General features: G+C 27.9%; 1 protein-coding gene across 5 annotated transcripts in view; it reads right to left on the minus strand.

The window, feature by feature from the left end:
• LOC100168923 overlaps window positions 1-13169 on the minus strand; it is a 14985-nt gene extending 1816 nt beyond the window's left edge. Inside the window, exons 1-12 of one of the 5 annotated variants that reach the window (XM_016806801.2) lie at window positions 13014-13169; window positions 11722-11731; window positions 11082-11108; window positions 9955-10096; window positions 9811-9869; window positions 8945-9032; window positions 8089-8244; window positions 7854-8004; window positions 5749-5758; window positions 3650-3791; window positions 3504-3562; window positions 1576-1720 (exon numbers count right to left, since the gene is read on the minus strand). In XM_016806801.2, the coding sequence (XP_016662290.1) occupies window positions 1576-1720; window positions 3504-3562; window positions 3650-3791; window positions 5749-5758; window positions 7854-8004; window positions 8089-8244; window positions 8945-9032; window positions 9811-9869; window positions 9955-10096; window positions 11082-11108; window positions 11722-11731; window positions 13014-13095 (1071 nt within the window). In that variant the 5' untranslated portion in view covers window positions 13096-13169. Of the gene's footprint in view, window positions 1-1575; window positions 1721-3503; window positions 3563-3649; window positions 3792-5748; window positions 5759-7853; window positions 8005-8088; window positions 8245-8884; window positions 9033-9810; window positions 9870-9954; window positions 10097-11081; window positions 11109-11721; window positions 11732-12131; window positions 12136-13013 lie in introns of all 5 variants that reach the window. The other 4 variants (XM_029489172.1, XM_016806799.2, XM_008187740.3 and 1 more) reach the window with 4 other exon arrangements.
• Between the last annotated feature and the right edge of the window lie 218 nt (window positions 13170-13387).

Below are 13387 nucleotides of genomic sequence, written 5' to 3' on the forward strand. Positions count from 1 at the left end.
GCCACTTTTCGTGTCGCGGACTATAAATAATTTTAACATTTAAAAACCTAATAAAAAAATTCAAAATTTCAAAATAATGATCATGATTTTTTTTTATATATTTATTATTTTATAATAAAGTCCTTAGAGCCTAGGCAATTTATTAAATTCAATAATACATTATTATTTATAACTTAAGATTAATTATCATCATACTGTTTTATCGTTTATTTTGTTTCCATTTCTTTACGAACTATGTATTTTGTAATTTAATCTGTATCACTGTACTCTATATTTTGTGAATAATATGTAATTGGGATATTTAACCCATTTAATTAAATAAATAAAATTACACAATACCTACTTAAAACTCAGAATAGGGAAATTATGTCCCCAAAAAAGGTCATAGTCATATACTTTTAAATTGCGGCCTGTGTACTTTTAAAACAGGTATCTAAATGCTTTTAAATTTTAAATAACGATAAACGCAAAAATTGTATAACGTTTTAATTATGAATAACGTTAAACGCAAAACTTGTATAACGTTTTAATTCTGAATAACAATAAACACAAAAGTTGAATAACGATAAACTCAAAATTTGTATAACGTTTTGATTGTAAATAACGTAAAACAATAATTTTTTTTCAAATGCAAGCCCTGGTTTTAAAATATTGTTGTATATGTATCGTCAGCGATCCAAAAGATGATGGTTTGAAACTTTTAAATAAAGTTTAAGTCAATTTTTAAGTCAATTCTACAGTGAATGAAAAAGTAGTGTATTTTCAGTAATATTTTAAAGTGTATAGTTTAAATTAATTATATTAAAGATTTGTTAAACAACTTCTAAATTATATAATATGTTGTGTTCATAGACATGTAAAACAACTAGATAGCGGATTTGCATATTACATTCCCATAGGAACATTAAAGTCTAGTGGCCATTTGCCAACAAGGAAATGTTTAAAAAATAACTCAATAGATAAGATTATAAGAATATAAGATACATATTTATATAATTATATGACATAATAATATAATATATATTACAAATATATACAATATACATATTTGATTGATATTCATATTATCAATCATGCAATGTTTCCCTGTTGGCATATGGCTGACTTCAATATTGTCTTATAGTCGGTTATCTAGTTTTTTATATGTCTATGTTTGTGTATTATTATGTATGTAGTATGTAACTATGTTGCATATTTTCTTTATTTCATACAATAAACCAACTTTTAAAAATGTTCACTTGGGATAAAAAAAAAATATTTCATGAAATTGTACAACCCTAATTATTATAATAAGCCTAAACGAGTATTACAGCATAATGATATGATGCATGGCAACAATAGTCGGTTGACTATAAATCATATAGGTAGATATCACGTAAAACGTTTAATAATTGGTTGGTACGGAATATTCAACGTGCAGCGTGCGAAAATATGCTGGGTAGGTAACAGGTACCTGATACAAGACGTGTTTAAAAACACCGAGCGGATAAGCAATTGCATTAAATGATAGGGATAAATTAATAACCGTTGCTAATTGATCTTTATAATAATAATAATAATAATGTGAATATTCACGTGTTGGATTTCAAAAGCCAGATAGAAGTAGAAGTTGTTAAAATCTAGTCTTTGATTGATCTGCGCCTGAAATGTCGGGTCATGGGGATACAGTGGATCATTTTTTTTACCGTATACTTGGACCAAGTACACGATGATTGCATGACTGAAACGAAAACGTAAATTATTAAAAAACGTATAATTATAGTTGAGTATTATATTATTGTTACCAACAGCAGTTGTTGGTGTGCCTCCCCCCTCCGTCCCTTGGTTCACAAACCCTCTTTTATTCGTATTTTTTGTATATAGGTAATACCCAATCAAAATTTCACGATTGATATCGAATGATTTTTGTCCGGAAAGAATGATAATGAACCACAACGTTATGGCAGGGTCACATTTCAGAAATGTTTCTTTGAGCAGCTCCATTACAATATTATTATACAGTGGCGATACGGTGCCTTATAGACCACTTGCTTTTGAGTTGTTACCGTTTCGCTAAGTGAACTATTTTATATTGTATACGTAAATTATTCTGTATTGTATTCGTTTTTTAATTATTCTTCCGACGACTTCTTTGATATTTATATTTATGTTCCTTCCAACCATGATCTCCCCCTCACGACGCCAACGACTCATCCCGCGACGATTACAACGCCGCCGTCTGCCCAGCTATCCCTATCTTTGCTCACCACGTTCGACCGATCCTCGCGTATCCGCTCGATTTGTGACTTACAATACTCAATGATATTATTATTATTACCCCATTATTAACTTTAATGTCAAAATCCTTGGAAAATATATGTTTAACTCCTACTATAGCCAATCCTTAATTGCATAATTTCTACGGATGTATTATATTTCTTTCAATTATCTAATTTCACATTTAAATACCGTTTGTCAAATAATAATTATTGATATTTATTATTTTCATGCACTACGTTTATTATTATTATTATTATTATTATTATTTACTTATTTTTTGTACACAACTTATACTCTATATTGTAAACTATTATATTTTATCTTTAATATATTTTCTCTTATAGTATTCTGCACTATAACTGCTAATACATAACTGCTGTAGAACTATATCTATAATAATTTAAGCTTTAGGAGCTAAATAAAAAAAAATCCATGCTTCATACATAATCCTCCCATAAAATGTTGTGATTTAGTATTAAATTAACATAATAATGGACGAAGTAAGTTAGTGGTAATAAGTTAAATTTAAAGTTAATACTAAAAAAAAAGATTTCGATAGGTAAATCGTAATCTAAAATATATATTTATCATGATTTTAGTGATAAACAATACTGGATAATACCTATTATTATATCCTAAATATTAAAATGATTTAGTATTTACGTTAATACACTGTTTAACATATAGTGTCACTAATGTTATCTTATAACTAGGCAAAAGAACTTTGTATTTTAATTAGCGTGACCCAGTAAATCAAAAATATTATTTTTTGCATTATAATATCATTTACTAACATTAGGTACAACTCGTATAGTTATCTAACATCCGAGGCTTGTGCAGCTTCTTAAAAAGGATAGCCCAAATACAAACACCATCTAAAGAAATCATCTCTTCACTCTATATCAAGACCATCTCGTTCTAATCAGTCTTGAAGTCTCGACGCTTCCACTCATTACTCAAAGACGATCGTAAGCCAAGGTCACACATCGCCATCCGGTAACCGACAATTTAATGACCAGAGGACTTAAAAAAAATACTCAATGATATTATTACCACATTATTAAATTTGATGTCCAAAGTCTTGGAAAATATATGTTTAACTCAAACTTTGAAAAAGAACTATTTATTTTAATTAGCATGACCCAGTAAACAAAAAATAATCTTTCTTATGTATTTTAATATCATTCAGTATTTAGATACAACTCGTAAAGTTATCTAATAAATATGTTGAATCTTGAAATCACCTTTCCACCAAAACAAGTTCACCGTCCTGCATTACTGGTAAAGTGTGTAGAGAATTTATCTGTAAAATAACAACGATGGTATTAAACATCGTAGAGCGCAGGTGGTAAACACAACATAATAAGACAACTTATTATCGAAAACTTACATCGAGGAAGTCTTTTTCTTGTGTTCCATCGGCCAAAAGATCTATAACTTTTAAGTTAACTTCCAAATTCAAAGCTTTGATAGTCAACAAAACGGATCTGCATGATGGGCTGATAGGATCGTAGTATAAGCTGATCTCCGTTCTACAATTATATTTTGAAAGCTTACTTTTATAACAATATACTTGTATTGGAATATTGAGTCTGGGTGGGTACTTATAATAATGTAACAATCAAAAACAAAACGTTGAAAAAGTTGATTTGGGATTGAAAATTATTTTTAAAAAATCACACCGTGGTTGTCGTAAGTACAATGGGATTTGTATTATAATACCTAATGATATTATAGAGACTTGATGTATTATAATCAATTCTGGGCATTAACGAGGTAAAAAGTTAAAGTTAAGTAATAAAGTTAATTTTATTTTAACTTCTTAACTTAATTAGTTACTTTTGGTATTTCATTAACTTAACTGCTAACTTACTAAATCTCTTTCATAATTAACGTGAAATTAACGAAATAATTTTTCATTTTAGGAAGTAAGTTAATTTATTTATTTTTAATTTTATTATATTTTATTATTTCAGTCTATTTCATTTTCATGTCAAAAGATATGTGTCGTAAATTGTTTAAAGTTAAAAATGTATATCATTAGAATCTAACTCATATGGAAATATCAAATACTGTATGAAGTATGAACACTATATCCTACAATTTAGTTGTGGGTTGGAAAAATATTGAGTAAGCTAGCGTTGTATAAACAAATTTACTTTTTTTTAACTTAATAAAAAGTTAACAAAAAATAAGTATTAACTTTTAACTTAACTGAGTTAGATAGTTAAATTAACTTTCAAGTTTAAAATTTTTGTTATTGATGCATATCAACTTAACTTAACTGAGTTAAAAAAAAAATCATTAACTTGCCCAGCCTTGATTATAATACGTCATAGATATTACAATATAATAATTAATGCACTATGCATAACTAAAAATGGGACTACCTAATAACAATTATATGCGAGCAATACAAATTATTTGATTCCTTTTTATAATATCCCGTCGAATGCCTTAGAACATCATAGCTGCTCGTTCATAATAATATACACGTAGATCTTTATCCAGTACTTTATTATTGATGACTTCAACTACAGATTTAGACAAATTTCATGAAGATTCAAACTGTTAAATAATTTTATAACAAGACGAATAAACCAGCCACGTTATCACTACCTACGGAATTATGTTATATTATGTGTTATCATTGATTATAAAAATCCTTTAAATACCTTTAATACTACAATAATCAATGATGGGCATTAACTAATTAATTATTTTTGTTTTTAACTCATTAACTTATTCAGTTACAATGTTTATTGTTGTAACTTAATTTTTTATAGTTAATTATCAATGTCAGGCAAATAACTTAATTTTCTTTTCGTGCCATGTGGAACCAACTACTATACAATACGATAAATACTAATTTGATAACTCTTTTTCGATTTTGGTCATTTTTTTTACAAAGTGTTAGACGACTTGATAAATGTTTGTGTAAATCAAAATACTAGGGCAATTTATGGATAAAAACTATTGTAACTTGAAAAAAAAAATTTTTTAAGGGAGTTGAGTTAATTTTTTCTATCTAAACTGTAAACTTATCTAGTAAATTTTTTTTTGTTAACTTTTAACTATTAACTGAAGGCAATTTAATCGAATTCACTTAACTTGCCACAGTTCATTATTTTCATTAACTTGCCCACACCTTTAACCGAAATCCAAATAAAATATTAATTTTAATTAAATGGAGAGATTCTAGTCCGAATGATCAGGAATCCAAAGAGAAATTAATAATATTTCACTTCTCACGCACGCAAGGTACGAAAAATATATTATTATAATAATCTCCCGATGAAGTTCATCAGCAGTTATTATTATTATTATTATTATTGATATTATAATAGAGTTATTTCTGTCGATATAGACACATCACCGTAAATTATACATAAAGCTAAATCTTTGGTAATCACTGGTAATCATTGAAAATCAAGGTTAATCATTGAAACCAGTAATATCGTGTACAACCTTTCTATAAGTTATACTTACTTGACTGTTGCTGAAAAAAAAAATTCGTTATTTAGAATGAACATGATACTCAACTATGTGTTTATCGTTTACGTATAGGAGACGCTCTTTCTCTTACAAATCGTCCTATTTATCTAGGTACCTATTGAAAATTGATAAGTCAAGAATAGAAACTATGGCACGTCGAAAAGGACGAATTTTTTATTTTAATTGTAATTTATTAACAGTCAACAGATTTATTTTTAAAATTATTGTCGACAAATAAGTTTATAAAAAATTTTAATTTTGTATTGTGTAATTAGTAAATAATTTAAAAAATATACTCATGTCAGCAAATTCTCAAAAATAATATTTTTAAAAAATTAAATACGTAACGTATTATATACGTTCCGAAATAATTTAATCAAAAATTTATAGAAATTTAAAAAAATTCTAAAAAATAAGCTACTTAACTCATATAAGGTTTTTACCATCAAAATTGTTCTTATAATCAGATTCACGAATTGGCTACTTTGAATTTATCCAAAAAAAAATTAATCAAATTTTTATTTTTTTATTTTTAGTATTAAAAAATAAAAATGATTTTTGTATATTATACGTGTAGAGTGAGTGAATATAAATTATACATAAAAAAAAAGCTATACAATGTTAAATACAGCAAGTATAGGATCGTTGTGACATTTGTCAGATCTCAGTGGAACACTCTGTATATAGATAATTCAAATTATCACCAAAATACCAAATGATAATTTTATAATTATATCATTGAATTCAAGTCTAATACAATCCACTATACAATGACCCACTTGTTATATGTATACTGTACAGCAGAGCGACATCCACTTACCTGCTTTTTTTTTTTGCTAAGCATTGTTAATTCAAATAAAAAACTTTAAAATGTACAATTAAAACTAAAGAACCAACTATTACCATCATCATTATTTAAAATGGTGAAACTATCTGAGAGAAAAAAAGCAGTTAAAAAGTTGATTAATCTTTGTTCTGAGTTGGATTCCAATAGTATGTTAATTGTAGATATTTTATGATCATTGACCAATCATATTCTATACGATTCCTGAGTAAACAATTATATTAAGCGACTGATTCAATATAAAATCTTACGACTTTAAGTGACCAACAATAACTATACAATGAGAGAACCAATGACTTTTATAAACCATTCTGATTGATTAGTGGTTGTCGTATATGTATTCAACACATATGTGCAGTTCATTTTGTTTTCGATTATAACATAGATTGTTAACACAGAACGTTGATATAATTTTTTGTCCGTGGATAAATTTTCGCCAATGCTGAACACCCCAGTACAATATGATATTATATAATATGACCTAGAACAGTGGTTTTGACACCCACAGATATATAAGATATAGGAAGAACGGTATACGGCAAATTAAAAATGAAAGAACGAGTACCGGACCAGATACCGATAAATTCAAAAAGTTGCAGTCCCTGCTTTGAAAAGCGAATCGTTGTATTATAAAAATATGTAATTATATGTGGAACAATTGAATACGATTCACGATAGTTCAAACTTATGATATAGATATCTACTTCAATAACTCTTTTAAATTAACATTATAAACCGAACCTAACCTATCTTTAATCTGCTAAAAATAACAAGTATTAAATTTCATAACGACGATCATTCTATTAAAATATCAAGAGATATTAAATTATATAATATATATAGTGTGATTTTTAAAGGATGCCCATCTCATTTTTATGTTTAAAATATACATATTATCAATGTTGGAATTTTTTAATTAATTTAACGACTATATATTTTCAACTAGGTACCTACCTATGTAGTTATATTTTTCCAGAACATTTTAGAAGTGTCATGTGGGTCAAACTTTAGTTGCCTGAAAGAGAACCTGCATTGATCCAAATAGCACAAATAGCAAGTTTTCAAAAATAATATAATTTATATCATCTTAATCATTTTCCCGCGGTCAAAATGCATGTTTCAGTTGCTCCTTAAATTGACTGCACCCCGAGCAAGATTATGGGTATTATGATTTGCAAGCTACACTAACCACACTAATTCAGTCATAAGAAAAATGCTATTAGAGATAATTCTCCATTAAAAGCATATTATTTACTTTTGTTTTGAAAACCATTTTTAGATTCTAACAGAGATTTTAATTCATAAATTCCTTCTTGATTAGCTGTATCGTAAGATGCCATTGTAGTCTTGCACTTAGAGAGCCAGTTTTGAATTTGTTGGTAATTCCCTAAGTTAAAATCGACAACCTGAAAAAAGTGCGAAAATGGATGTTTAACGTGTGCCCCAAGTTATAACAGTTATGTGTAAAAAAAAATTCGTTATGGAAATACCTCAAAGGTCGAAATGGAAGCGACCAAAGCGAAATCAGCTACAGTTATTGTATTACCGGCTGTCCAGGTAGATTTTTCCAGAATTTCTTCCAAAAAATTGAGCGCTTCGTGGATTTTATCTTCTACTTCTGCGGTTTTCAGTATTCCACGGAAAATCTGTGAAATGAAAAAAAAATCTTCAAATTTAAATCTTGATTCCAATTTTATTATATTATAAACATGCCTAATAATTAAAATCTTTCCCATCGATAAGGTATTTTTTACTATCTATTATCGGGAGTTTTGGGAATTTTTTGAGAAATTAGTGTTAAATTCCTATTTAAAGTTTTTTCACCTTGTCGTCCTTAAATAAATTGCTGAAAATTAAATTACTTTATTTTTTTATTAAAACCATTACTTAATATACATAGGTCTCAACATCTGGTATGGCCGTGTAAAATAATCATTTATTAATCTTCTATTAACTCATCATTTATTACCGATTTTTTTTTTTTATTACATTTCCCCCGGTAGTAGTATTACTATAATAAGCCTAAACTAATATTATAGCATAATGATATGATGCGTAGCAACAGTAGTCGGTTGACCATAAATCATATGGGTAGATATCACGTAAAACGTTTAATAATTGGTTGGTACGGAATATTCAGCGTGCGTGCGAAAATATGGATGGTAGGTAGCAGGTACCTGACGTGTTTAAAAACACCGAGCGGATAAGCAATTGCATTAAACGATAGTGATAAATTAATAACCGTTGCTAATTGATCTTTATAATAATAATAATGTGAATATTCACGTGTGGGATTTCAAATGCCTGAGAGAAATAGGAGTTGTTAAAATGCAGTCCTTGATTGACCTTTGCTTGAATTTTCGGGTTATTGGGGTATAACGGATGATCGTCTTGTCCACCGTATTTTCGGACCAAGTGCACGATGATTGCATTACTGAAACGAAAAAATAAATTATTAAAAACCATATAATTATAGTTGAGTATTTTATTGTTACCAACAGCTGTCGTTGGTGGCCCACTCCATCCCACTGTTAACAAACCCTCTTTTATTCGTATTATTTGTATATAATACCCAATCAAAATATCACGATTGATATCGAATAATTTTTTTGCGGAAATAATGATTACGAACCACAACGTTTGGCAGGGTCATACTGCAGAAATATTTCTTCGAGCAACTCCATTATAATATTATTATACTGTGATGATACGATGCCCTATAGATCACTTGTTCCGGCTGACAGAGTTGCTACCTTTTCGCAAGTGAACTATTTTATATTGTATATGTGAATATTATTCTGTATTGTATTCGTTTTTGAATTATTCTGCATACGACTTCTTTGATATTTATATTTATGTTTCTTGCAAGTTTCAACCATGATCTCCCCCTCACGACACCAACGACTTGTCCGTCGATGATTACAACGACGCCATCTGCCCAGCCATCGCACACCACGTTCAACCTATCCACGCGTATCCGCTGGATTTGCGACTTACAATAATCAATGATATTATTATTATTACCTCATTATTAACTTTAATGTCGAAAGTTTTAGAAAATATTTGTATAACTCAAACTTTGAAGAAGAACTTTGTATTTTAATCAGCATGACCCAGTAAACGAAAAATATATTTTTTATATATTTTAATATCATTCAGTATTTAGGTACAACTCGTAAAGTTATCTACTAAATGTTATAACTTGAACTCACCTTTCCGACAAAACTAAGTCACCGTCTTGCATTACTGGTAAAGTGTGTAGAGAATTTATCTGTAAAATAACAACGATTGTATTGAACATCGAATAGCGGTGGTGGTAAATACAGCATAAGGACAACTTATTTTCGAAAATATACATTGCGGAAATCTTCTGGAAGTTGTTCGCTATGAAAAAGATATATACGTTTTAAGTTTAATTCCAAATCCAAAGCTCCGAGAGTCAACAAAACGGATCTGCATTGCGGGTTGAAAGGATCGTAGTATAAGTTGACTTCCTTCCTAAAATTATATTTTAAAAACTTACTTTTATAACAATATACTTGTATTGGAATATTGGGTTGCTACTTATAATAATATAATAAACAAAAACAAAACGTTGAAAAAGTTGTTTTGGAATTGAAAATTATTTTTAAATAAAATCACACCGTGGTTATAGTACCTAAGTACAATGCGATTATATCACGGATACTTGTATTATAATACATAAGAGGAATTACAATATAATTAATGCATAACTAATAATGGTACTATTAATATATAAATTATAATATACGAGCAATAAACATTATTTGATTCCTTTTTAGAATATCCCGTCGAATGCCTGCGAACATCATAGCTGCGTTTTTATAATAATATACCCCTATATCTTTACCCAGATTTCAATATGATGACTTCTACTACAGATTTAGACGAATTTCACGAAGATTCAAACTGTTAAATAATTGTATAACAATACGAATAAGTCAGCTACGTTATCAATACCTACGGAATTATGTTATACGTATTATCATTGATAATAAAAAGGTGGGTAAGTGGATGTCACTCTGCTGTACAATAGGTTACAAGTGGGTCACTGTATAATGGATAGTATTAAATTTGAATTCAATGATATAATATCATTGTATAAAAAAACGATTCTGTGCAGAGATGGTATGTCAGTCTAGGTATAAGACATAATCTATGGTATCAAAAAAAATCAACCTATAATAAATTCCAAATTAATCATATCACAATATCCATTAGGTAAATATAACGCGTTATACATCAACAACAACTCGTGATACTATCATATATATATAATAGTATACTTTAGAAGTTTTAAGTACTCACGAATAATATTATACAATCACAACAAAATAACTAAAATAGTTATTCCAGGTTTTTTAATATGTAATTTCGTCCAAATTTGAGCTTAAAATGACTATAAAAATAAACTGTGCTTATGTATTTTTTAGATTTTTTAGTAACAGAATTAAATACTTACGTCGAATCTTGTTTTAAATTTTCAATCCTTAGATATAAAAGTAGAATATTTTAAAAATTTTTAACAATGAAATAATTAGATCCTAGACTGACATACCGTCTCTGCACAGAATCATTTTTCTTATACAATGATATTATATCATTGAATTCAAATTTAATACTATCCATTGTACAGTGACCCACTTGTAACCTACTGTACAGCAGAGCGACATCCACTTGCCCACCTTTTTTTGTTAACTTTTAACAATGAACTGAAGGCAATTTAATTGAATTAACTTAACTTGCCACAGTTCATTATTTTTATTAACTTTTCCACCTTTAACCGAAATGCAAATATAATAATAATTATAATCAGAGAGATTCTAATCCGAATGATCAGGACTCCAAAATGAAATTAATAATATTTCACTTCTCACGTAAGCAAGGTATGATTTATATATTATTATAATAATCTCCAGATGAAATTCATTAGCAGTTAGTATTATTATTATTGTTGTTAAAATTATTATTATTATTATTGATATTATAATAGCGTTATTACTGTCGATATAACTGTCGATATAGACGCATTACCCTTGACTTATTATACATGAGCCTAAATCTTTGGTAATCACGGGTAATCATTGAAAATCATTACTTACTTGACTGTTGCTGAAAAAAAAAATTCGTTATTTAGAATGAACATGTTGGGTACTCATCTTTATGTTTATCGTTTACATATAGGAGAAGTTTTTTCTCTTACAAATCGTCCTATTTATCAAGGTACCTATTGAAAATTGTTAAGTCAAGAATAGAAACAGTATGGTACGTCGAAAAAGAATTTTTTTTTATTTTAATTTTTAACAGTCAACAGATTTATTTTTAAATTATTGTCGACAAATAATTTTATCAAAACATTTTAATTTTGTATTATGTGATTACTAAATAATTTAAAAAATATACTCATGTCAGCAAATTCCCAAAAATAATATTTTTAAAAAAGTTATTACGTTCCAAAATAATTTAATCAAAAAATAATAGATATTTTAAAAAATTCCACAAAATAAACTACTTGACTTATATAAATGTTTTTCTTTTTTTTTTTTTATCCTGTATACAAAATTTTTACCATAAGGAATGCTTCGATTTCAACATAAAGTACTTTATCTTTTAGCAAATTGGATCAAGATGTTACTTTAGAGAGGTCATTTTCGGTCATCTCAATAATTGTTTTATGCCACGGGGAAAACCACCGGAAAATTACGAAAAAAACGCTAAAAGTGAGATTTTAATTTCTAACGCATTGTCTATCACCGTAGAAACGAATAAAAGCTTATAATATTATAATATTAGTTCAATTTAGATGATAAAATAAATAATAACAATATAAAATATTCAGACTGACAAACCGTCTCCGCTCAGAATCGTTTTTCTTATACAATGATATTATATCATTGAATTCAAGTCTAATACAATCCAATATACAATGACCCACTTGTTATCTACTGTACAGCAGAGTGACATCCACTTACCTGCTTTTTTTCCTTTTCGTGGGTACTGATCACAATATTCAATATACATTATTACATTAAACAAATAATTAGTTTTAAGAATTAAGAACCTGAAAACAACAAAGCTAGAAAAAGTATTCAGAAGTATTTTGAATATATTTGTATTTGTATTTAAATACTTATTGGCAAAGGTATAATAACTAAATTATTTAAATACCTATTTGAAATACTTTTGAAAAGTATTTTTAACAACATTGCATATTTATACGATTCCTTCGTCCTTAAACGATTATATTAAGCGGCTGATTTTCGTAACTATTGAACACTGTAAGAGGCGTTATCTGCACTTTTTTGTCTTATAAACGTTATACAATAATCTAATATGAATTATTAATGTAAATCAAATACATAATATATATTTTTTAAATAGAAATGATAATTACCTTCTGACGAATTATGAATCAATGTGATTCCGATGCATAGTACTATAAGTATGACATTATACTTTATTAACGTTGAAGTCATTTTTTCAGAAAATGATTACGGTGTTTAAACAATATAAAATCCTACAACCTTAAGCAACCAACAATAACTATACAATGAGAGAACTAATGACTTGTATAAGCTATTTTGTTTGTTCAGTGGTTGTCGTATATGTATTCAACACATATGTGCAGTTCATTTTGTTTTCGATTATAACATAGATTGTTAACACAGGACGTTGATATAATTTTTTGTCCGTGGATAGATTTTCGCCAATGCCGAACCCCAGTACGATATGATATTATATAATATAGGGTATATTATAGAACAGTGG

Source organism: Acyrthosiphon pisum, chromosome A2 (genome assembly GCF_005508785.2).
Source record: "Acyrthosiphon pisum isolate AL4f chromosome A2, pea_aphid_22Mar2018_4r6ur, whole genome shotgun sequence".
Lineage (NCBI taxonomy): Eukaryota > Metazoa > Arthropoda > Insecta > Hemiptera > Aphididae > Acyrthosiphon > Acyrthosiphon pisum.